This window comes from Arachis ipaensis, chromosome B02 (assembly GCF_000816755.2).
Source record: "Arachis ipaensis cultivar K30076 chromosome B02, Araip1.1, whole genome shotgun sequence".
Lineage (NCBI taxonomy): Eukaryota > Viridiplantae > Streptophyta > Magnoliopsida > Fabales > Fabaceae > Arachis > Arachis ipaensis.
In genome coordinates, this window is record NC_029786.2 from 14,297,109 (window position 1) to 14,321,900 (window position 24,792).

General features: G+C 34.4%; 2 protein-coding genes and 2 long non-coding RNA genes across 4 annotated transcripts; 2 read left to right on the forward strand and 2 right to left on the reverse strand.

Annotated features, from left to right (window-relative positions):
* LOC110268727 (LRR receptor-like serine/threonine-protein kinase FEI 2) lies at window positions 210–5,083 on the forward strand. The gene is made up of 10 exons (XM_021115547.1): window positions 210–501; window positions 1,509–1,604; window positions 1,720–1,841; window positions 2,450–2,512; window positions 2,766–2,923; window positions 3,205–3,224; window positions 3,734–3,901; window positions 4,010–4,077; window positions 4,187–4,268; window positions 4,678–5,083. The coding sequence occupies exons 2-7, from the start codon at window positions 1,602–1,604 to the stop codon at window positions 3,818–3,820; spliced, it is 453 nt and encodes a 150-aa protein (XP_020971206.1). The 5' UTR covers window positions 210–501; window positions 1,509–1,601; the 3' UTR covers window positions 3,821–3,901; window positions 4,010–4,077; window positions 4,187–4,268; window positions 4,678–5,083.
* LOC107626891 lies at window positions 9,682–10,780 on the forward strand. Its single transcript, XM_016329785.1, has 2 exons — window positions 9,682–10,506; window positions 10,757–10,780. The coding sequence occupies exons 1-2, from the start codon at window positions 9,682–9,684 to the stop codon at window positions 10,778–10,780; spliced, it is 849 nt and encodes a 282-aa protein (XP_016185271.1).
* Window positions 21,724–22,936, reverse strand: LOC110267472. Its single transcript, XR_002355134.1, has 3 exons — window positions 22,793–22,936; window positions 22,146–22,182; window positions 21,724–21,777 (listed from the first exon to the last, which is right to left on the reverse strand). It is a non-coding gene; the product is annotated as an uncharacterized LOC110267472 (long non-coding RNA).
* LOC110267473 lies at window positions 23,471–24,196 on the reverse strand. Its single transcript, XR_002355137.1, has 2 exons — window positions 23,638–24,196; window positions 23,471–23,556 (listed from the first exon to the last, which is right to left on the reverse strand). It is a non-coding gene; the product is annotated as an uncharacterized LOC110267473 (long non-coding RNA).

Below are 24,792 nucleotides of genomic sequence, written 5' to 3' on the forward strand. Positions count from 1 at the left end.
TTTGTCGAAAAACCAAAAAAATAAATTAGCATAAATTACAAACGAAAAAAAAAATCTATCAATAATTTTGTCAAAAAAATTAATTATTTTTCGTGAAAAATAATTACAGACGAATTTTCCATCTGTAATTAAATGAACAAAAACACTATTTTTATTAAATTATTACAGACGAAAAAATCCGTCTATAATTTAAAATTTTCCCTCGAAAATATTGAATTAAATATCCCCACCTTATCGAACTCCATTCACACCACACATTATCAAACGAGCTTCTCCTCTCTCAGTCAAGGCGTCAACGAGCTGCTTCTTGTCTCCACCGCTGTCGCCGCCGCTCGCATCGCACGAGCTCCTCCGGCGCCGCTCGCATCGCACGAGCCCTTCCGACGCCGCTCGCATCGCGTTGCTCCCTTCGTCACCATCGTCGCAGAGCCCTCTCCGCTGCTCTCGTCGCGCGTCTGCTCCCTTCATCGCCATCGTCGCAGTGCTCTCTCCGCCACACAGGTTATCTTTTCAACAACTATTATATCCATGTTTTCTGTGACATATATTCCTAACTAGGTTTTCCGATCTGTGATAGCTTGATCTGATCTATGGATTTCCTTTTCTTTTTTTTTTTTGTTGACATAATCGTTTCTTATTCCAACTCATAAACCACTTCGAATTTTCCTAAATCATAAAAACCCTACCAAAATATGAACTAGAATTAACCCATAGAAGGTGGAATCAGAGCCTAACAGCATTGGTGCAGGTTCATGAGTTTATATTCTAGTAGTGGTGGTGCAGCTTCTAGTAGTGGTCATCATCAACATCAACATCATCATCATCAAGTAGTTGAAGAGGTTTCAGTGCAAAGGGTGAAAAAGGAGGAGGTTAATGCAAAGATATCAGCATGGCAGAACAACAAGATTGCAAATATTTGTTTACTGGTCTACTGGTAAAAAACCACAATTAATTAAGTTTACTTGGTGATGATGAATGTATAGGCAAGGAGCTTCTTAACATTGCTGCTTTCGATTTATTTTGTTACTGGAAGTGTAATTGTGGCATTTTCCCCTGACAATAATCCTATAGTGTTCCTGTCTCATGGTTAATGAAACTTGAATATACAACACAATACAAAGATGTGAAATAATGCGGCCAAGAAGAGATGACGATTTCTAAAAGTGATAGAGAAAAATTATGATTTAAAATTAGTAGATATCATTGCATTGAAAACACAAGAAAATGCACTTGTGTTTAATTATAATGGCATTTTCAGTTACACGCATATAAAGATTCAAAATAGAAGTAAAAAAAAAAATTGTGAAAGTAACAGATTCTGCGTCCAACCCGAATACATGTCTGAGTTTACTTTCATAGCTTCAAGATGAAGTATACATTTTGATTAGTAACTTTATTGCAATTGTAACTTTCATATCAAGCTGAAGTGTTCTTGCAATTGTAACCTTCTAGCATGCATGATTAGTAACTTTGATAAATCTGAAATGTACACACTGACACACATGCAGTTTGTTGCTGGATCTCAACCAGTGAATGCTTTGGCATTTGTTGTTGATGGACTTTATTACGGAGTATCAGACTTTGGATTTGCTGCATACTCTATGGTAATTATCTAGTTCAATGATCAAAAAATAGTTAAACATTTCACATAATCACTCTATCTTACTTTGTTTCCATTTTTCTGACACTCTTGGCCCTTTATTTGGCTTTGATTTGTAGGTTCTAGTTGCACTGATTTCATCAGTTTTTATATTGGTCGCTTCTCCGGTCCTTGGACTTCCCGGAGTGTGGACAGGATTGTTCCTTTTCATAGTTTTGCGTGTTCTAGCCAGAATTTGGAGGTATTTTAATTCATTAACACAAACATTTCTTAGAGGTTATCTACTTGAAGTCCTTGTTTTTACTGGATCCCTTCAGTTTCAGTTTTAAGAGAATTTCTGTGATTCACTCCTATTGGAGAAGAAAAGAAGTTTTATGATCATTTATTTCTATGAATAGTTTATTGTTATACTTAGATTTTAACAAGAACTAATTGAATGGTGGGAAATTAGTTGCACTTTTAACAAGATCTATCTAAGAGAGATGGTTTCCACAACCTTATTGTGATGCTGATTATTTATCCCAAATATTCCATTTGATTCTATTTCATTATTCTTATCTCATTAATTGTCAATCATAGCAGTAGTTCAAGTGTGAAACTAGCTTATAGTTTTCAACTAAAAAGATTAAATGTTTTGGAATCTATCTCACACACATTGGTTAGGTTGGGACCCATCCCTTCCCATTTTAGTGTATGATCACTTTAATACCATACATGTTCAATGCACTGTTAATTGATTCAAACTTGCTTTTATTTGATTAATTAATAAATAGTAAAAATTATAATGAATTCAATCATAAGCAATATAGCTGTAACATATTCTAATTCAATAGTCTTCTTGCCTTGCAGCTGCTTGATGAAAGTCCCAGCAATGGATGAATTGGTTAAAATCAGTATCCTGTGTTACTGCAGGTAACGCTTCATAAAGTCCCCATAGTTTTGGTTAATCATCCTATAGTATTGCTCTAAATTGCCCCTTGCAACCTCCACTGCTCTTTCTTGAACCATCTGTTCCCTCAAAAGCCTCTCACAATGCTCATTTCTTGAACCATCTGTCTCAATTATTGCATATCATGATGAATTGGTGTTACTCTTCTAATGTTGTGAGAAACTTATTTTGTACCTGATGAAAGGCTAATATTACCCAATCTCTTGTTTTAGATAGAGTCAAGGGAAGAGAACTAAACTGGGAGAAGAGATATGACATTATCATTGGGACAGCTGAAGGATTGGTTTACCTGCATGAGAATTCAAAAACTAGGATAATTCAAAGAGATATAAAAGCCAGCAACATCTTATTGGATGCTAAACTTCGCGCCAAAAGGTAATAAGGTAATAAATCTTGTTTCTTTTTATTTTCTTATGATTATGGAATGTCATAAAATACTAAAGAATTTTTCATTGAGGTGCAGAAGTGTGGCAGCATTCCAATTAAGTCATGGACAGCAATTACTTTTTATTGGTTCATTTTTTTATTCTACTTTTTATTGGTTCATTTTATCACCGTTCAAATTTTTATTCTACTTTTTGTTGGTTCATTTTTTTGAAATTTGGTGAAGGAAAACATAAATGGATTTGATAAGCTTCAACCTGTGATAAAGGCCTTTTAGTTTCCGATTTTCAGGTTAGTGTTGAGCATCATAGTCAGCCCTTAACATGATTTTGATATCTGCAGGAAAGAGCAACTGAACAGGTATTGTCATTGTAGTGATTTAATGCTTGATTAACTACGAATATGCCATCAATGGTCATGTTTGAATCTAACCATTATTTCCTACACGTTAATACTAGGGAAGTTACTTGTATATTATATATGCACATTGTGATAATAAGGAACATATTATGATGGTCTTCATCTTGCTCAACGGCAAAAAAGTGTAAATGTGTTCATATATAGGCATTTTGTTTATGTTCTGTTTCAATCAGTCATTATGGGGTTGAAAGAGAGATTTCAGGAGGTAGCTAAAAGGAATGATATCAAAGCTGTAGTTTTGACTGATTCTATTTTTTTTAATTTATTATTAGAGATTTGTTCTTGGTAGTTGCTTTGCTTCATACAGCAGTGTGATCATTTGATTGTAATAACTAAGACATTTGCAAAGTGTTTTGATTTTTTGTTCATGTTATGATCAGGCAAAGGTGGAAGATTTTCTGGTGGGTTTAACATCAGTGTTATGCAGAAGGTTCAATTCTTTATTATGTCTTCTGTGGAACTGGTGAGTTTTCTTCTTTCTTTATTAATAGGTGATGCTTCAATTCTTCCTTATGTCTCTGTGGAACTGTTGGTCAACTTAATTGAAGGTTGTAACTTATCTTTATGCCTACCTGAAAGTAGAAACTGCTTCAATTTTTATTTTATGCAAGTGTGATCATTGCAATATTATTAATTAGCGTTCTTGATCACCGTAGATTCGAAGAAGCCTGTTGTTGCGGCAGTACAAGGGCTCGCTCTTGGAGGTGGCTGAGAGCTTGGCCTGGTTAGTCATTGGACTTGAGAATGAGAAGCATGCTGTTTGCATTTAGATAGGCATTATTGTCGATGCGTCTTAATTATTGTGTGAAGTGTGACATCTTGATATGTTGTAGGGATGCCACTCCCGCATTGCTGCTCCAGGAAGTCAACTGGGACTGCCAGAGCTGACACTTGGAATCATTCCAGGATTTGGAGGTAATCAGGCATTTGAATTTATGTGTTCTGTAGTCTCAATTAGGATTCTTGGAAATATATATAGCCACAATATAATATAATATATATGATTTATGCAATTGAATAATAGCTTTCTGATTAGAAAGTTGGACAGAAGTTTTAAAATGGTGGACTCTACCAATTAGGTGATGGAACCAGCCTCTGATTTATTCTTCACAACAGGAAGGACAAGAAAACACAACTCTTTACTGTTTCTGATTTAATTTAATATCTACTTTGCTATATCACATCTTATTTCCAAGCAGAAATAAATATAAATGTTACAAGAGTTGTTTCTTTATTCAGCTTTCTATATTATGCAGTTCTTTTTGGCAAAATCTGCTAGAATATATTCCTAGAAATAATTAAACAACTTTTTCATGCATAATAGAATTGATTGATGAGAAAATCAAAGGATACAAAGCAGCCAAAGCTCACATGCAAAACACCATCTGCACCCAAACAATCTTTCCCAAGAAGTTATAAAAGTTGGAATGGGTAATTGAAAAGGCCAAGAAGGAAAAGCTTAAATAGAAGAGATGAAATGAGGCTTATGTTAGCTATTATGAGAAGGTTAAAGCGTCAAGTAGTTCTAGTGCAGTTCCACTACCACCGCTACCGCCGCCACCCTCAATGTCTTTGGATGAGGACTATGATGATGATGAGGATGAAGATGACACTGAAGACTATAGCTGATAGTTTTAGTATGGTTGAACAATATACTAGGAATTATAATTGATGATCAATACATTTTGTTTATGTTTTGAATTATATTGACTTGCTTGTTTATAGTACTTTTCTTTTAGTTTGATAATACGATGAATTTGTTTATTTTTTGAAATATTATAAATATTCGAATACAAATTAGATAAAAATTTGTATTAAATTTATATTTATTTTGTATGAAAATAAGTTTATTTTGTAATTAGAAAAAAAAATTCTATTTTATCTTACTGACGGATTTACAGACAGATTTTCTGTCTGTAATCAGAATGCAAGATAATTTTCTAAAGTTCAAATTACAGACGGAAAATCTGTCGGAAAATCCGTCTGTAATTACAGACAGAAAATCCGTCTGAAAATCCATCTGTAATTACAGACGAAAAATCTGTCTGAAAATTCGTCTGTAATTACAGACGGAAAATCCGTCGGAAAGTTCGTCGCCTTCGGAAAATGGATGCAGAATTTACAGAGGGAAAATCCGTCGGTAATTGGTAAAAATTCGTCGGTAATTTTCCGATGGAAAAAAATCCGTCGGTAAATAATTTCCGACGGGGCTTTTACAGAGGGACAAAATCCGTCGGTAACAAAAAATCCGTCTGTAATAAAGACTAAATCTGTCTGTAAATCTGTCTGTATTAATCCATTTTCTAGTAGTGGTTGTTAAGTAATGTTGTAAAATTATACTCGTTAAGATTTTGGAGACCACTTCGATAAAGGCATTAAAAATATATTTTTTAAGATGCTTACATGTGTCATGATATTATTGGATATCTTTACATTATTTTCATTTTGAAATTCATTTCCGAATCCTTCATTGTTTCCTCTGACATTATGCCCTTCACCTTCATCATAATCTACAATTCAAGCAATCCGTTCGACTTGTCTGACAAGACGTTCGAATTTCGATTCGTGATCAGCCATTATAGGGTTCAGAATTGTGGTCATTTGTTGAGTCAATAAATTGACTAAATCATGATGACTTTCCTCCACTTGCTGTCGATATACTGCCATTAAATTAGCAGCATTTGAAGTAGAACCCACATTATAATCACGAGAATACTCAGAATGTTGTTGTGGATTTTGAGTGTTATTCACTCCACTTGTATTCCCAAAACGAATAGGCGGAACAAAACCACCTATTGGAGGGGTATAACCAGGAGGAAGACCATACGGAGGCCAACCAGCGGTTAGTGGAGGCTGATATGGTGGCAAGGTGGCACGTGGATGAGTATTACGTCCCATGTTTCCAGTTTAAACAGTCGTGACTGCTATACTTTCAATCCCGATTGCAGCTTCCGAGCGTGAATTCATATCTGCTTGCTGCATAGACACTGGTATGCTATCATTGGTGGACGAACCACCATTCACATTTGACATTTCATCAGCCATGTGAATGATCTTTTCACTTCGTAATCGCATACACTGGATAACACCACAAAATACTTATTTGACACACGTCGATTTTTAAAAACTTTTCCACTGGGCGTGCCAATTTGTTTTGTCGATTTTTAGCAAATCGATGGTGATCGATATCTAATGGTCTGGGAGCGAAACCTACTCCTCTTTGCAGGTACTAGTTTTCTAGAAGTGCATCAAAGTGTCTTTGATTAGAGTGGGTTTATAAATTAGAATAAATTTAACTTTATAAATTGAAAAGAAATAAGAGAAATAAAGTTTTTCGAAAGAAAAATGAAAATAAAAAAGTTTGCATTGAAAAATAAAAGAAAGCAATAAAGATGCCTTCGACTGGGTCAAAGGACTTTTGACTTGAAAATTAAAAGTGCAGAAATGTAAATTGAGTAAAGAAAATTAAAGAGATGCTTGAAGGATAAATTTACTTGAAATGTAAAGTTTACAGAAAGATAAATTAAAAGAATGAAAAGATGGAAGGAACCCTATAGAAAAGTTACTTGATTGCAGACTCAGTAAGTCCCTAGGATGTGAGTGTGCTTGAATGTTTTCTGAGTAAAAGTTCCAACCCCAATTCCCTAAGACTTCCTAGTATTTATAATCTACTTTTGGTAACCGACAATTAATTACAATTAATTACAAATTTACAACTTTGAAATACTTTCTCCTTGGTAACCGTTCCCGCCTAAACATTTTCCATGATCTTCTCGTGTGATAGAAGCCACTAACTTCTCCACTTCCATAATTATTCGAATCACTTATTCGAATAACTTATCTCGATTACCTGACTCGAATACCTTATTCGATTTGACTTGCTCGACTTATTGAAAGGCCTTAAAGTCGAATCGTGTTAAAAATCCTTCATCTAATGCTTACACGTGTGTCTTTTCGAAAACTGCTTATGCTTTCGTCCGCTTTATCAATTCGAACAATTCACCTTCATCGAAAGTATTTTTCCGATCAACAACAGGAGATTTTTTTCGTTTTATCTCTAAAATCAGAACAGAATAGAGTAGGAAAGGAAAGAATCAGACAAGCATGTATTCTGATTTGGTTTTTCTCTTGTGCAATAAAATTTACATTCAATCTCTACCACAATCATGGTAAAATTTTTACTATTATCAAATTGATTACATACACCAATACTAATGAATTATAACCTAATTCATCTAGTATCAATCACTAAGTTTTTAACCTAAGACTAGTAACCACAAAGTGCTATCCTAACTTGACAAGAGAAACCCAACTGGTTCAATGATTACCAAGTGCTATCCCAACTTGACAAGAAGAACTAATCCTAGTTTAACAATAACTAAATACACAAAATTTTTAGCTTTTTAATGTATCTCTCTTGCCTCTTTTTTCTCATGTCTTTTTCATTTTTTACCTCACCATAATTTATCTTTTTCTCAATTATAGAATGATAAATATCAGATAGCCATAACAATAAAATCTAAAATGAAGCACAAAGATAAAAAAATAATAATTCTACATGTATGAGATAATGCTCTGAATTTTTTACTTTATTTTCTTTATCTTCAAATATTGTTAAGAGTCCGCTATATAGTAAGAAGCTTGCTTCATTAAATTGGTTCACAATCTTTTTATTTTTCTTGCTAATTCTGTCCGTTGTAGCTATTTTTTTTTTTTGGGCATGCATTACTTTTTTATTTTATTTCACCACTTTTACCGTCTTTGTAGCTACTCCACTAACTTTTGTTGTTCATACATTTTGTTTTTACTCTATCAACTTCTGAAATTTGATCTTTTGATACCCTTAGTGCAATGTTGTTGTCCTTGTATCCTTGTTACTCTCTATAATATTGTCAAATGTCCCATTTGCTTTTTTCTTCGTTGTTTTTTTTTTCTTCGTTGTTCAAACCATTAACTTTCAGAACCTTCTCTCTTGGCATGGTGAATCGGATTTTTGGTCATTATTTTTCATTGGGCTAAGATTTAGCTTTGAGACTTGTGAAGTATCTTTTTTATTCTCCATTATGTGTGTTAAGATTAATGTATTGGGTCTACAATACTCTTAAACCGATCAGCACACTTTTGGGCCTTTAACCCAATAATAATATTTATCATCATATTATCTTATTTAAATTAATTCTAATTTAACAATATATTTTATACTAATAATTAATTTTAATAGTGAATGAGTAAAGTATCATTTTTATCCCCAACGTTTGGGGTAAATTCTATTTGTGTTCCTAACGTTTAAATCGTTCTATTTGTATCCCTAACGTTTGTAAAAATGATTCAATGTTATCTTGCCGTCAATTACACATCATGAGCGTTTTAGTTTGAGTTTTAAAAATCTCTTCTTGAAGTTAGAATACAAATGTCTGGGATAGAATCGATGATCTACTCCGAAAAATAGCTCATCAAATGTTGAAACTAATTCCTACAACATTTATATAATTTACTTTTCTAGGGACATAATTGAATCTAAATACAAATAGTGGGTATAATATTAAAATCGAACACATCCAAGTGAGACCTAATTAAGAATGAATACATCCAAGTGAGAATAATTGAAAAATATAATCTGATTTGTTAGTATAATTAATAGTAGGATAATATTGAATCACTTTTATAAACGTTAAAGATACAAATAGGACGATTTAAACGTTAGGGACACAATAGAACTTACCCCAAACGTTGAGGACAAAAACGATACTTTACTCATAGTGAATTTTAGTGTACACTTAATATAATTATTAAATTATAACTAGTTAATAAGAACTTATTTTTTATTTATTTGATTTTTGTATAAGTCTTTTTTTTTTACTTTATGTTAATTTTTTTTTATTTTTTAGATTTACTAAACATAAAAAAATAATATGAATAGTTATATCTTTAATAAATATAATTTTAAAAAATAATAAATTATATTTAATCAAATAAAAATTGATAGAGATTAATTAAGTCAAATGAACTAATTTTGAATATTTTATTGATCATAATAAAAAATGTTCATGTCAATTAATTATTACAAGTGACATTTAACAAATGACATCAGCATTACACTAATGATTGTAATATAGAAGCTAAGCATTAAGCATAGACTAATAAGAGTAATGCTTTTAGAAGTTAGAAATTTAATTATTAGTAGATTCTTTTAAAGAAGTCAAGGACCAAATTAACTGGTCAAATAAATTTTAATGATTAAATTGGCCATTGCCTCTGCAGGAATCGATATTGTAGATTGATCAATTTTGGTCTGTCGCACTCAGAAGAAGCTAATAACCATTGAATAATGGATGCAGATGGCAGAAATGTTGAGAATGGTATCGAGATTTCCGTAGTGGAACCAAAGGGAATATTGGAAGAGATGTCACAGGCTACCCGACTGTTAGGGGTTCAGCTGCCAACATTGGAAATAAAGATTCAACGTCCAAGTCACAGGTCCAAGATCCAAAAGGTTCCTGCTTTTTTGCGTGAAAAATCCAACTTTTCTAGGTACTGTTCACCCAGAATGATCTCACTTGGTCCCATCCATCACCGTGAGCAAAATGGTGATCTCCAGCTGGGACAACAATTCAAATACCTTTGGGCTTTCCGTTATATTGAGCAATTCGCCCGTACATCAGGTAGAAAAGACACTGAAGATGCAAAAGTGTTTCTGTATGGAACTGTAACACAACACCTTCAAGAATTGAGGAATCTGTTCAGTAAGGACGTGACTGAAGGGTACAACAATGAGGAGCTAGTACAGATGTTGGTTGTGGATGGATGTGCTTTGCTCTATTTTATGTGCAAAATTGATGATCGAGATTCAAGACCGTTGATGCTCAAGTTTGATCAGTTGTGGTGTATATGGAGAGAGATTATCTTGTTGGAAAACCAACTTCCAGCAAAATTGTTGAACTTACTTACCGGTGGTTCCCGATTTCAGTTGAACAGGATACTGTTCCGTTTTCTATCCATGTGCCTACCAAAGAAGAAACAAGATTTAGTCACCTTTTCTCAAAGATATGACGAGGATAACGTACCAACTCATCTACTGGACTATATTCTCTCATATTACACGGACTATATTCTCTCATATTACACTTATGAAGGTAGTCGATCCCAAAAAGAGGTACATTTCCCGTGGTGTCCTCGAATTTGCGTACGTATGCTCCCTACTATCATTATTTCATCAATAGAAACGGTATTTCGACCATTCTTTAATATAAAGAAGGCATTTCGATCTCTCTTTCCAGAAGCAGATTATTGGCATAGATATAAGAACATAGGGATCTTAAAAAAGCGGGTATTCAAGTGAAAGTAAGCCAAAATGATCAATGGAAATGGCTTAACATTTCTTTCACCTCCAACTTGTTTAGCAGACATTTGATGCTTCCAGGGATTAATGACCTCACACCTTATCTCTATCACAACTTGATTGCATATGAAATGTGTCCGGACTTTTAGAGAAAAGGACAAATAGGTCCCTGACCTTTTGTCCCGCGGACATTTTCGTCCCTGACTATTGAAAAATACTTTTAAGTCCCTGACTTTTACAAAATTTGGACGGATCAGTCTCTGACGGAGGCATATGGACGGAGAGACTGATCCGTCCAAATTTTGTGAAGGTCAGGGACTTAAAAGTATTTTTCAATGGTCAGAGACAAAAATGTTCACAAAACAAAAAGTCAGGGACCTATTTGTCCTTTTCTCGGACTTTTATCACGACTTCGAATTTTGCTCCTACTTTTCTTTGATGGATTCCTTGATTGATGACGCCGAGGATGTGAAAGATCTCAGAGCAGCTGGTGTCCTCCAAAATTTGCTTGGAAGCGATGAAGACATGGCCAAACTCTTCAATGAACTAGGCCATGTATTGCCACACAAACATCTCAACGACTATAGCTATAACAATAAATATGATATAGTCAGGCGTCAAATCGATGAGCATTACAGAAACAAAGGGAAGTCTTGGTTGGCTCAATTACGCAGCACTTACTTCACCCCATGGTCTTACGTTACCTTTTTTGCTGCTCTGTCTGCGTTGGTTCTTACTTTTCTCCAAACATTGTACACTATACATCCTAAGAATTGAAATTCATATTAGTCTCATCAAGTATGTAGGTCAGTACTAAGTATTAAGGTCAAAATATAAAGTGTGACATCCTCACCACAATAAGTTATTATGGTTTGCAACGAATTGTGGTAGAAAAAGAAAAAAAATGTTATGTAAGGTTTTTTTTTCCCTTTTTTTTGTCTTTTTGTTTTGCATGATGTGTTGTAATGTTACGGTGCTATTGATTCGACCAAATTATTTAAATAATTAGGTTTTTAATTTATTTGATTTTGAAAAAAACAAAAATAATTAAATTCAAAGAAATGAATAATTAAACAAAATTTTCTTTTAAAAAAAATAAAAATTTATTTTACATTGATAAACTATGTTTAAATTAAATATAATTTAAAAGTTTTAGTTCTTTTAAATTCAATGAAATGGCTCTAATTTAAAATTTTAGAATGCATATGGCAAAGAAGGATCCGGACATTTTAAAACAAATTCTTATTGAACATGGTATAGACTATAGAGTCACATTAGTTGTTAAGATGACATCCCATTGTGTTAGTCGAAAATAATTAATTTCGAAGAGGGGTTGGATTTGAGATTTAGCAAGCATGTCTCCTAAAAGGAAAGGTCTGCATCGAGGAAGTTTATAGTAGGAAATATGGAGCAAGAGTTAGAACTCCCACGTTTGGTCAGCAAGATGTTCAAAATGTGAAGTCGAAAGATCCAAGTTTCAAAGGTTGTTCTTAATGGTTACTTTTGTCAAGCAAAAGGAGCGGGAATGGTTACTGATGGATTAATGAACATAGAGGTTACATTTCAATCTAATTGGTGGAAGATTTTTATAAATAGGAGAAGACTCAAAGGAACAGGGGTTGGAACTTTGTTTCAGAAAATACTCAAGCACGCTTATATCCTAGCGACTTATTGAGTCTGCGTTCGAGTTACTTTTTTGTAGGGTTCCTTCCACTGTTTTTACATTTTTATTTACATTTTATGCAAATTTTACTGTTCTTGCCATTTTATTTTTCAAGCAACATTTAATTTCTTTGTTCAATTTTACATTTCAAGTACTTTATTTTTAATTTTAAAAGTCCTTTGATCTGATCAAAGGCATTTTACTGTTTTATTTTAATTCAATGCAATTCATTTCAAATTTAGTCAATTTATTTTCAAAGTCTTTTGTCCATCTTTAGATTTTCTTAAGTTTTGTTCAAATCGAAAAGTCCTTTGATGTACTTTAAGAAAACTGGTACTCACAAAGAGGAGTAGGTTTTGCTTCCAGACCATTAGATATCGAACCACATTCGATTTGCTAAAAATTGACAAAACAAATTGTCACGGATCCCAATGGGACAATTTGAGAAGTTAAGTGTGTCAAATGATTTTATGTGGCCATAGTGTATGCAATTAAGTGAAAGGATTCTACATATGGCGGATGAGGTTTCTAATATTAATGGTGGTTCATCTATAAATGATAATGCACCAGTAGTTGCACAACCCTCGAACGTTACTTCACGTTCGGAGGGGATTATTGTAAGTGAAAGTGTGGTGGTTACCAGTGTCCAGACTGGGAATAGTGGGTATAATACACACCCACGTGGTAACATAATACCGACACAACCCCAAGTAACCGCTGGTTGGCCTTCTTACGGCCTTCCTCCAGGTTATACACCACCAGTAAGTGGTTTTTCCTCTCTGATTAGATTTGGAGGCACAGTTGGGATGAATAGTGTTCAAATGCCACAGTAATATCCCGAGTATTCTCGAGATTATAATGTGGGTTCTACATCGAATGCTTTCAATTCAATGGCAGTATTTCGACAACATGTAGAAGAAAGTCATCATGATTTGGTTAATTTGTTAACCCAACAAATGACCACAATCCTGAATCCTATGATGGCAGATCACGAGACGAAGTTTGAACATCTCGCAAGGCAAGTAGAGCGGATTGTTCGAATTGTTGACTATGATGAAGGTGAACGGTAAGATATGAGAGGAAACCAGGAGGATATTGAAATTTTGTTTCAAAATGAAAATGATGCTCTTAGGGCCAGGGAGAATCCTCAAATAATTCATCGTGGCCGAAATGCTGATGACTCATTGGCTCGATTACGTGCTAATCAAGTTGGTGAGCGTTATCAGGTTACGAAAATTGTGGAGGATGTACTTAATAGGTGGTGCACGAAATTGCAATCACACCTTTGCAACTCCGTACAACTAACCAGCAAGTGCACTGGGTCGTTCAAGTAATAAACCTTACGCGAGTAAGGGTCGATCCCACGGAGATTGCCGGCTTGAAGCAAGCTATGGTCATTCTGTAAATCTTAGTTAGGCGGATTCAATTGGTTATAAGTTTTGATAATTGAAAGATAAATAAAACGTAAATTAAAATAAAGATACTTATGTAATTCATTGGTGGGAATATCAGATAAGCGTTTGGAGATGCTTTGTTGCTTCTGAACCTCTGCTTTCCTATTGTCTTCATCCAATCATGCGTGCTCCCTTCCATGGCAAGCTGTATGTTGGTGGATCACCGTTGTCAATGGCTACCATCCGTCCTCTCAGTAAAAATGGTCCAGGTACGGTTTCTGTACGGCTAATCAACTGTCGAATTTCTCGTCTCGGATGAAAAATACCAGGCACAGCTACCGCACGGCTAATCATCTGTCAGTTCTCACTTGTGTCGGAATAGGATCTCTCTATCCTTTTGCACACTGTCACTGCACCCAACATTCATGAGTTTGAAGCTCGTCACAGTCATCCCGTCCCAGATCCTACTCAGAATACCACAGACAAGGTTTAGACTTTCCAGATCTCAGGAATGCTGCCAATTGGTTCTAGCCTCTACCATGAAGGTTCTAATCTCACGGATTAGAATGCTCTGTTGTCAGGAGAGGCAAGTCAAATCCGTGGATCAGAGACCCAAGAGACTATACTCCGGCTGTCGTCCAATGACTACGTTGAACATCATGTAAACCGCTTGTAGTTGTCAGGCATGCGAATCTTGGCTAAGCGAGTAACGAAGATAGTGGGTGATTGTCACGGGTCACCCCTTCATTCTGACTTAACTGAATTAAGTACGAGAGTATATCTTGGAGAAGAAGTAAGCGTGAATTGAAAGAGAAACAATAGTACTTGCATTAATTCATGAAGAACAGCAGAGCTCCGTACCTTAATCTATGAGGTGTAGAAACTCCACCGTTGGAAAATACATAAGAGAAAATAGCCTAGGCATGGCCGTGTGGCCAGCCTCCAAATGTGAAAATGGCATAAGCTTTAAGTCCAAAAAGATCCCAATATAGTAGGAAAGACTAGTATTTATACTAAACTAGTTACTAAGGATTACAAAAATTGAGTAACTAAAGTGCAGATAGTGCAGAAATCCACTTCTGGGGCCCACTTGGTGTGTGCTTGGGCTGAGTATTGAGCTTTACACGTACATAGGCCTTTTCTGGAGTTAAATGCCAGCTTGGATGCCAGTTTGGGCGTTTAACTCCAGTTCTGGTGCTAGTTCCAGCGTTTTACGCCAGAAAAGGTTCTCTGACTGGCGTTGAACGCCAGTTTAGGCCATTAAATCTCGTGAAAAGTATGGACTATTATATATTGCTGGAAAGCCCAAGATGTCTACTTTCCAACGCAATTGAGATCGCATCAATTGGGCTTCTGTAGCTCCAGAAAATTTACTTTGAGTGCAGGAGGGTCAGAATCCAACAGCATCTGGAGTCCTTTCTCAGCCTCTGAATCAGACTTTTGCTCAAGTCCCTCAATTTCAGTCAGAAAATACCTGAAATTATAGAAAAATACACAAACTCATAGTAAAGTCCAGAAATGTGATTTTTGCATAAAAACTAATAAAAATATAATAAAAAGTAACTAAAACATGCTAAAAACTATCTAAAAACAATGCCAAAAAGCATATAAATTATCCGCTCATCACAATGCCAAACTTAAATTATTGCTTGTCCCCAAGCAACTAAAAACAAAATAGGATAAAAAGAAGAGAAAATACAATAAATTTCAAAATATCAATGAAGCTTAGTTCTAATTAGATGAGCGGGACTAGTAGCTTTTTGCTTCTGAACAGTTTTGGCATCTCACTTTATCCTTTGAAGTTCAGAATGATTGGCATCCATAGGAACTCAAAATTCAGATAGTGTTATTGATTCTCCTAGTTTAGTATGTTGATTCTTGAACACAGCTACTTTATGAGTCTTGGCCGTGACCCTAAGCATTTTGTTTTCCAGTATTACCACCGGATACATAAATGCCACGGACACATAACTGGGTGAACCTTTTCAGATTGTGACTCAGCTTTGCTAGAGTCCCCAGTTAGAGGTGCCCAGAGTTCTTAAACACACTCTTTTTGCTTTAGATCACGACTTTAACCACTTAGTCTCAAGCTTTTCACTTGGACCTTCATGACACAAGCACATGGTTAGGGACAACTTGATTTAGCCACTTAGGCCAGGATTTTATTCCTTTTGGGCCCTCCTATCCATTAATGCTCAAAGCCTTGGATCCTTTTTACCCTTGCCTTTTAGTTTAAAGGGTTATTAGCTTTTTGCTCTTGCCTTTTGGTTTAAAGAGCTATTGGCTTTTTCTGCTTGCTTTTTCTTTTTCTTTCTTTTTCTTTATTTTTCGCCATTTTTTTTCCGCAAGCTTTGTGTTTTTCACTGCTTTTTCTTGCTTCAAGAATCAATTTTATGATTTTTCAGATTATCAATAACATTTCTCTTTTTTCATTATTCTTTCAAGAGCCAACAATTTTAACATTCATAAACTTCACTATAAAAAATATGCATTGTTCAAGCATTCATTCAGAAAACAAAAAGTATTGCCACCACATCAAAATAATTAAACTATTTTCAAGATAGAATTCGAAATTCATGTACTTCTTTTTTCTTTTTCAGAAAATATTTTTTTATTTAAGAAAGGTGAAAGATTCATGGAACATTCATAGCTTTAAGACATAGACATTAAACACTAATGATCATGTAATGAAGACACAAACATAGTCAAAACATAAAGCATAAAAACCAAAAACAGAAAAGAAAATAAACAAGGAGATTAAAGAACGGGTCCACCTTAGTGATGGTGGCTTCTTCTTCCTCTTGAAGAACCAATGGAGTTCTTGAGCTCCTCTATGTATCTTCCTTGCCTTTGTTGCTCCTCTCTGATTTCATGGAGGATGATGGAGTGCTCTTGGTGCTCCACTCTTAGTTGCTCCATGTTGGAACTCAATTCTCCTAAAGAGGTGTTGAGTTGCTCCCAATAGTTGTGTGGAGGGAAATGCATCCCTTGAGGCATCTCAGGAATTTCTTGATGAGGGACTTCCTCATACTCTTGTTGAGGTCCATGAGTGGGCTCTCTTATTTGCTCCATCCTCTTTCTAGTGATGGGCTTTTGAGATGAATCTCTCCATCTCCCATGACTCGGAGGTGGAAGCAACTGCCTTCTCTTTCCTCTTTCTAGAGGTTTCTCCAGTCTTAGGTGCCATTAATGGTTATGGAAAAACAAAAAGCAAAGCTTTTTTTCATACCAAACTTAAAAGGTTTTGCTTGTCCTCGAGCAAACTAAGATAGAAGGGAGTAGAAGAAAAATGATGCAATTAATTTTGAAAACTTATTACTGTATACAAGAAAAATTAAAAAGAGTTGAAAAGAATTTGAAAAGATATGTACGTTTTGAAAATGTTTTGGAAGGAATTGAAAATAATTGAAAAAAGAATTGGAAAGATTATTAATATTTGAAAATAGAAATTGAAAGATGAACGTTTAAAATATGTTTAATGCAAAAAATTATGAATTAAAACATGAAAAATTGAAAAAAAAATCGAATTGGAAACAAAATTACCTCCCTTGTGTCATCATGGTGTTAAACGCCCAAAATGCTATCCATTCTGGCGTTTAACGCCCACTTGACTGCCTCTTTGGGCATTTAACGCCCAGCCAGATACCATGGCTGGCGTTAAATGCTAGGAATTCTTCTTTACTGGGCGTTTTTCTGAACGCCCAGAATGCTGCCATTTCTGGCGTTAAACGCCCATTCTGCTATCCTTACGGTCTTACAGGGTGTGCTGTTTTTGATGCTATTTTTGATTCCGCTTTAATTCTGTAGCTATTTTTATGACTCCATATGATCATCAACCTAAAGAAAACATAACATGGCAATGGAAAATAAATGTCTATAAAAAAATAAATATAATTAAATAACATTGGTTTGCCTCCCAATAAGCGCTTCTTTAATGTCAATAGCTTGACAGCGAGCTCTTAGTGAGCTTCACAGAGACTCAGAGCTTAATGGTGGCCTCCCAACACCAAACTTAGAGTTTGAATGTGAGAGCTCTGCTAGACTCTGTATTGAGAGAAGCTTTTCATGCTTCCTCTCCATGGTTACAGAGGAAGATCCTTGAGCCTTAAACACAAGGTAGTCCTCATTCAGTTGCAGGACTAACTCTCCTCTGTCCACATCAATCACAGCTCTTGCTGTGGCTAGGAAGGGCCTTCCAAGGATGATGCATTCATCCTCATCCATCCCAGTGTCTAGGATTATGAAGTCAGCAGGGATGTAAAGGCCTTCAACCTTCACTAAGACATCCTCTACAAGTCTATAAGCCTGTTTTATTGATTTGTCTGGCATCTCTAGTGAGATTCTTACAGCTTGTGCCTCAAAGATCCCCAGTTATTCCATTACAGAGAGTGGCATGAAGTTTATACCTGACCCCAGGTCACACAAAGCCTTCTCAAAGGTCATGGTACCTATGGTACAAGGTATTAAGAACCTTCTGGGATCCGGTTTCTTCTGAGGTAATTTCTGAAGGCATTCAGTTTCATGATTGTTCCTAGATACCGAGCAACTTGCTCTTCAATAATATCTTCATCCTCTTCAGAGGAAGAATACTCATCAGAGCTCATGAATGGCAACAGTAAGTTCAGTGGAATCTCTATGGTCTCTGTATGAGTCTCAGATTCCTTTGGTTCCTCATTAGGGAACTCCTTAGTGGTCAGTGGACGTCCATTGAGGTCTTCCTCACTAGAAATCACTGCCTCCTCCTCCTCTATAGGTTCGGCCACTTTGGATATATTGATGGCCTTACACTCTCTCTTTGGATTCTCTTCTGTATTGCTTGGGAGAGTACTAGGAGGAGTTTCAATAACTCATTTACTCAGCTGACCCACTTGTGCCTCCAAATTTCTGATGGAGGACCTTATTTTAGTCATAAAACTGAGAGTGGTCTTTGATAGATCAGAGACTATGGTTGCTAAGTTAGAGAGGCTCTACTTAGAATTCTCTGTCTGTTGCTGAGAAGATGATGGAAAAGGCTTGCTATTGCCAAACCTATTTCTCCCACCATTATTATTATTGAAGCCTTGATTAGGCTTCTGCTGATCCTTCCATGAGAAATTAGGATGATTCCTCCATGAAGGATTGTAAGTGTTTCCATAGGATTCTCCCATGTAATTCACTTCTTCTATTGCAGGATTCTCAGGGTCATAAGCTTCTCCTTCAGAGGAGGCTTCTTTAGTACTACCGGATGCAGCTTGTAATCCAGTCAGGTTCTGAGAAATCATATTGACTTTCTGAGTCAATATTTTGTTCTGAGCCAATATGGCATTCAGAGTGTCAATCTTAAGAACTCCTTTCTTCTGAGTCATCCCATTATTCACAGGATTTCTTTCAGAAGTATACATGAACTGGTTATTTATAACCATCTCAATGAGTTCCTGGGCTTCTGCAGGGGTTTTCTTCAGATGAAGAGATCCACCAGCAGAGTGGTCCAATGACATCTTGGACAATTCAAACAGACCATCATAGAATATACATAAGATGCTCCATTCTGAAAGCATGTCAGAAGGACACTTTCTGATTAATTGCTTGTATCTTTCCCAAGCTTCATAGAGGGATTCATCTTCCTTCTGTCTGAAGGTTTGGACTTCCACTCTAAGCTTACTCATCTTCTGAGGTGAAAAAATTTGGCCAAGAAAGTATTGACTAACTTTTTCTAAGAGTTCAGGCTTTCTCTAGGTCGTGAGTCTAACCATATCCTAGCTCTGTCTCTTACATCAAAGGGAAAAATCATAAGTCTGTAGACCTCGGGATCAACCCCATTGGTCTTAACAGTGTCACAGATTTGTAAGAATTCAGCTAAGAACTGATGAGGATCTTCCAATGGAAGTCCATGAAACTTGCAATTCTGCTGCATTAGAGAAACTAATTGAGGCTTAAGCTCAAAGTTGTTTGCTCCAATGGCAGAAATTGAGATGCTTCTTCTATAGAAGTTGGAAGTTGGTGCAGTAAAGTCACTAAGCATCTTCCTTGCATCTCTAACATTGTTGTTGGGTTCGGCTGCCATGTCTGCTTCTTTTTCAAAATTCTCTGTTAGATCCTCTCCAGAGTGTTGTGCTTTAGCTTCTCTTAGCTTCCTCTTCAGAGTCTTTTTAGGTTTAGTATCAGCTTCAACAAGAATGTCTTTATCCCTGTTCTTGCTCATATGAAAAAGAAGAGAATAGAAAAGAAGAGGAATCCTCTATGTCACAGTATAGAGATTTCTTTATGTGTCAGAAGAAAAGAAGAATAGAATAAAGAAGGAAGAAGAAGAAATTCGAACACACACACACACAGAGAGAGAAAGAGAGAGAGAGAGAAATAGAGAGAGAGAGAGAGAGAGAGAGAGAAAGAGTATTCGAATTATAAGATGAGTAGAAGAGAAGTGTTAGTAAATAAATAAAATAAATAGAAAGAGATGAGAGAGAGCGAGTATTCGAATATTAATTAAAAGAAAAGAAAAATGTTTTTGTTTTTATTTTAATTATAAGTTAGAATTCGAAATTTAAGAAAAGAAATAAAAGCAAATTGAAAATTAAATAAATTAATTAATTAAAAAGTTTTTTGAAAAATTTGTTAGTTAGTTTTCGAAATTAATGAGAGAGAAAAGTAGTTAGGTGGTTTTGAAAAAGATAAAAAATAGTAAACTTTTTTTTAAAATTAAAACAAGCAAGGCAAGTAGTTAGTTGAAAAAGATTTGAAAATAAATTTTGAAAAGATAAGAAGTTAGAAAAAGATTTTGAAATTAAAATTTTAAAAAGATAAGATTGAAATTTATTTTGAAAAAGAATTGAAAAAGAAATTAAAAAGATTTGATTTTTAAAATTAAAGTTGATGACTTGACTAACAAAAAACTAAAAGATATGATTCTAGAATTTAAAGATTGAACCTTTCTTAACAAGAAAGTAACAAACTTGAAATTTTTGAATCAAAACATTAATTGTTAGTAAAGTTTTCAAAAATATGAAATAAAAATAAGAAAACGATTTTGAAAATTTATTTAAGAAATTCAAAAATATTAAGAAAAAAAATGAAAAAGATTTGATTTTTGAAAAAGATTTGAAAAGATAAAAAATTTTTTAAATTGAAATTTTGACTTGACTAACAAGAAACAACTAAATTTTAAAAATTTTTGACCAAGTCAACTCAAAATTTCGAAAATTATGAGAAAAATAAGGAAAAAATATTTTTTTATTTTTTTTGGATTAATAAATAAAGAGAAAAACAACAAAATGACACAATACATAAAAATTTAAGATCAAACAAAAGAAAACATGCAAGAACACTTTGAATGTCGAGATGAACACCACACTACAAGAAAAAGGCGTATTTGTAACAAAAAAAATTGTTACAAAACGTCGAAATTTTGAAACAAAATTTTTTTGTAACAAAAAAAGGGCCATTGCAGTAAGTCCCGTTACAAAAAATTTTTGTAATGAAAAATAGAACTGTTACAATTCAATATGATGTTTTGTAACAATTTTTTCTGATACAAAAAACCAGAAGCCGTTATAAAAGTGGTAACAAATTTTGATCTTCAAGGTATTTTTCGTGACAATCTATTTTTTCCTATCAAAAAATTTTGTTACAAAATGTAACTTGATTTTGTAACATTTTTTTTCTTTAGTTACAAAACAGTATTTATTTTGTAATAATTTTTTTAATACAAATTACACACATAATTTATCAGATTATATTATTTTTTAATTAAAAATATATTAACTAATTTACTCAACAAGTCAACATTTATATAATATATAATAACATAGATAGTTCAAATATCTTTCATTAACTAAGATTGTTTTATAAATCTTCAACATATAAACTTTAAAGTACAAACTAACAAGACACATTAAAGAACCCTAATGAACTAGATAGATACATAGGACAAGAAAAATAAGGAATTATAAATCTCCAAAATATAAACTACAAATTACAAATTTCATTATGTTCATATAGCTCCTTTCTCATTTCTCATGGAGAAGTTCTGATAAGTGCCACACACCTGAAAATCTTAAATAAAAAAATAATAATATAAATTGTCTAAGAAAATCTTAAATAAATTGAAGTGCCATACAAGAACAGGAAAATCTTAAATAATGCAGACTCACTCTAAGAAGTAATTAAGAACTTAGTATTCAGAAAGGGAACCAATACATTGTATTGCAAATATGAGTTTAGATATAGTGTCAAGTATTGAAACCGAACTGCATGCATGAAGAAATAGAAATCCAGCACAAAGTATGAAGGTACATGAAACTAAAATCCATCCAATAACTACTAGGCTGCAACCACCACAGAATTCAATACAATCATGATTTGAAATGCAATAAAAAAAAGTAGCTCAATATAATATAATGACTAACAGTCAATGAACTTACAAGTATACAAGGCACTGCATCCCAAGTAAGGAACATTCTGCATATTCAAAAGGAATTTCTGAATCAAGCTTGGAAGAAGCACCCAATTTCATAAAAATAGAATTGATTCATATCAATTATAATTAAAACACTTTGATTCCTGTTCACACTACATGATCATTATTCATTGCATCAACTAATCCTTCTTCCTTTTCTTTTTAATTTTTCTCTCATATAAAACTTCAATATATAACAGAACTAACACTTTTCTCCCAATGTTTTCAATTCATGAGAGATACAAAGAATCTTCAACAAAAGTAATCAAATGTACTCCCACCAAAAGATAAATCTAAAAAAGTTAAGCTATTGTAATTCATCAAAAGAAGCAAACACCAGTTTCCATTGAAGTTTCATATCCATTAATGCTAAATTACTAAATTACAAGTAATAATTTGAAGTTCCAATAATACTAAATTACTAATCAGAACAAGTAAAAAAAAGTAACAAATCAGAAAAAAACTACACAGAACAATAAACAACAGCTCTAATATTCACAAGTTCTGATAATCAAAAACAATATTCCTAATCAGAATTTCTAATAAATTAAATCCTAAACTTCCATGGCATTCATAAATTAAAACAGTTAATTTCAAAATAAAATCTCCTACCTCAATGAGCCAAAACTCGGTAATTAAACGCAACAAACCATTCGTTTGTTTTTAATTCCTAGTAGCAACAACTTTTCTCTTGGAGCAGCACCAACAATGATCTCAGCACCAACCATAATTGTTTAGGAGATAAATTAGCAACACTAGAATAAAATATGCTAACATAATTAAGGCGGAAATATGACAAAGAAACAAAATGGTAACAAAGCAAGGAAGAAAATGTTACAGGTCTCATAAACGAAGGAATTAGAACCAGAACGGGAACAGTGCTACCGACAACAACGGCAGTGACATCCCCTTTATCACAACTAGCTAAACACAGAATTTTCCAGCATTCTCAAACATTTAAGAAATCAATCACATGTTCATAATAGTTCATCAGCTACCAACCAAGTTTTCAAGCATATCCTTATCATCATCAAATCACATAACCAATAAAAACCATCCTCAAACACAGCAACAAATCAATCTTATCACAATCAATCATATTTGCTATTACCAACAATTCTGACTTTCATCAATTAGCCATACATAACATTTATAGTTATTTGCATTACTCAATAAAATCTTTGGGCATTCTTAATTTAAAAGCTTTCATTTTACAAACGAACCCCTACCTCGATGTCGCAATAGCAGGATTTGACGCAGGAATCTCTATATTCCCAATTCGTGGCAGCAACAACGATTCTAGTAATATTCTCGCAGCAGAAACATTCAATAGCTCTAGACAAGGGCGGCAACACCGAACAATGACAATAATGACTCTGAAAAACTAAATGAATCAGAAACAATTGTAGAGCAAGGTAATACAGGGCAGAAACAGAGCAATTTCTTCATAAGCTTACCAAAACGGAAGGTAATAGAAACAACGTCTCCAATTTGGTCATAGCTTGGTGGCTGGCTGGCGATGGAGGAACGCCTCCTTCTGCCTCTGGTTCGTGATTCCAATGACGATGAGGGACTTGGGCAGAATCAGAATCGGCAACGTCATCTCCTCCTTCCACATGCAATGGTGACGGTAGGGGCTCCGGTGGCTAGGGCTCCGATCGGAGGCAGCAGTGGTGGCAGGACACCGCAGCGGTGAAACCCTTTTTCCTTCCCTTTGTCGATCGCGTCTTCCCTCTCTCACGCGCCTCTGGTTCTTGCGGCTGAGCCTTTCTTAGCTTCTTTCTCTCACCCACACGATAGCAGCGGCGGTGGCTGAACAGAATGAACGCGGTCTGGGCGGCGATGGCGCGGCGCAGGATGCGACGGAGCTGGCAGCGGCCGAGCGCGATGGCTCCTCTCCTTCCTCGCATCGTCCCTAGCTCGCAGCACTCTCTCCTCTCCAATCGCAACCTTCTTTCTCTCGTCTCCCTTAATCCCCGTTTTCTTTTCTTTCCTTTTTGGTTTGCTAAGGCTGTGTTGTGTCTTGTGTGTATATGGGGGAGAGGGGCTGGCAGTGGGTGAGTGAGTAACGAGAGCTAGGGTTAAATGAGTGGGGTTAGAGTTTAATTTAGTTAAATTTAAGGTTTGAATTTAATTTAGGAATTATTTTAAACTCAATTAATCAAAATTTGTTTTAATTATCTTTAATAAAATAATTTCAGAGATTAAAATACTTAATGATAAATAAATCTAAATTAGCTCTTAATAAGATCTTCTAAAATTTCTAGATCTTACACAAAGTCTTACATTTAGTATGTTGAAACAAAATTTTTTATTAGTTACAAAGAATCTTTAAATTTTGTGACAAATAAATAACTTGTTACAAAAATATTGTATTTTGTGACAAATAGATATTTTGTTACAAAATATTTAGAACTTTTGAAATAAATAGATATTTTGTTACAAAATATTTTGAATTTTTGCAACAATATAATCTTTTGTTACAAAATATTATAACATTTTATAACAAAACAACAATTCGATACGAAAGCTAACATAATTTGTAACAAAATAAATCAAGTTGTTACAAAATATTGAAATGTTTTGTAACAAATTTTTTTATTGTTACAAAA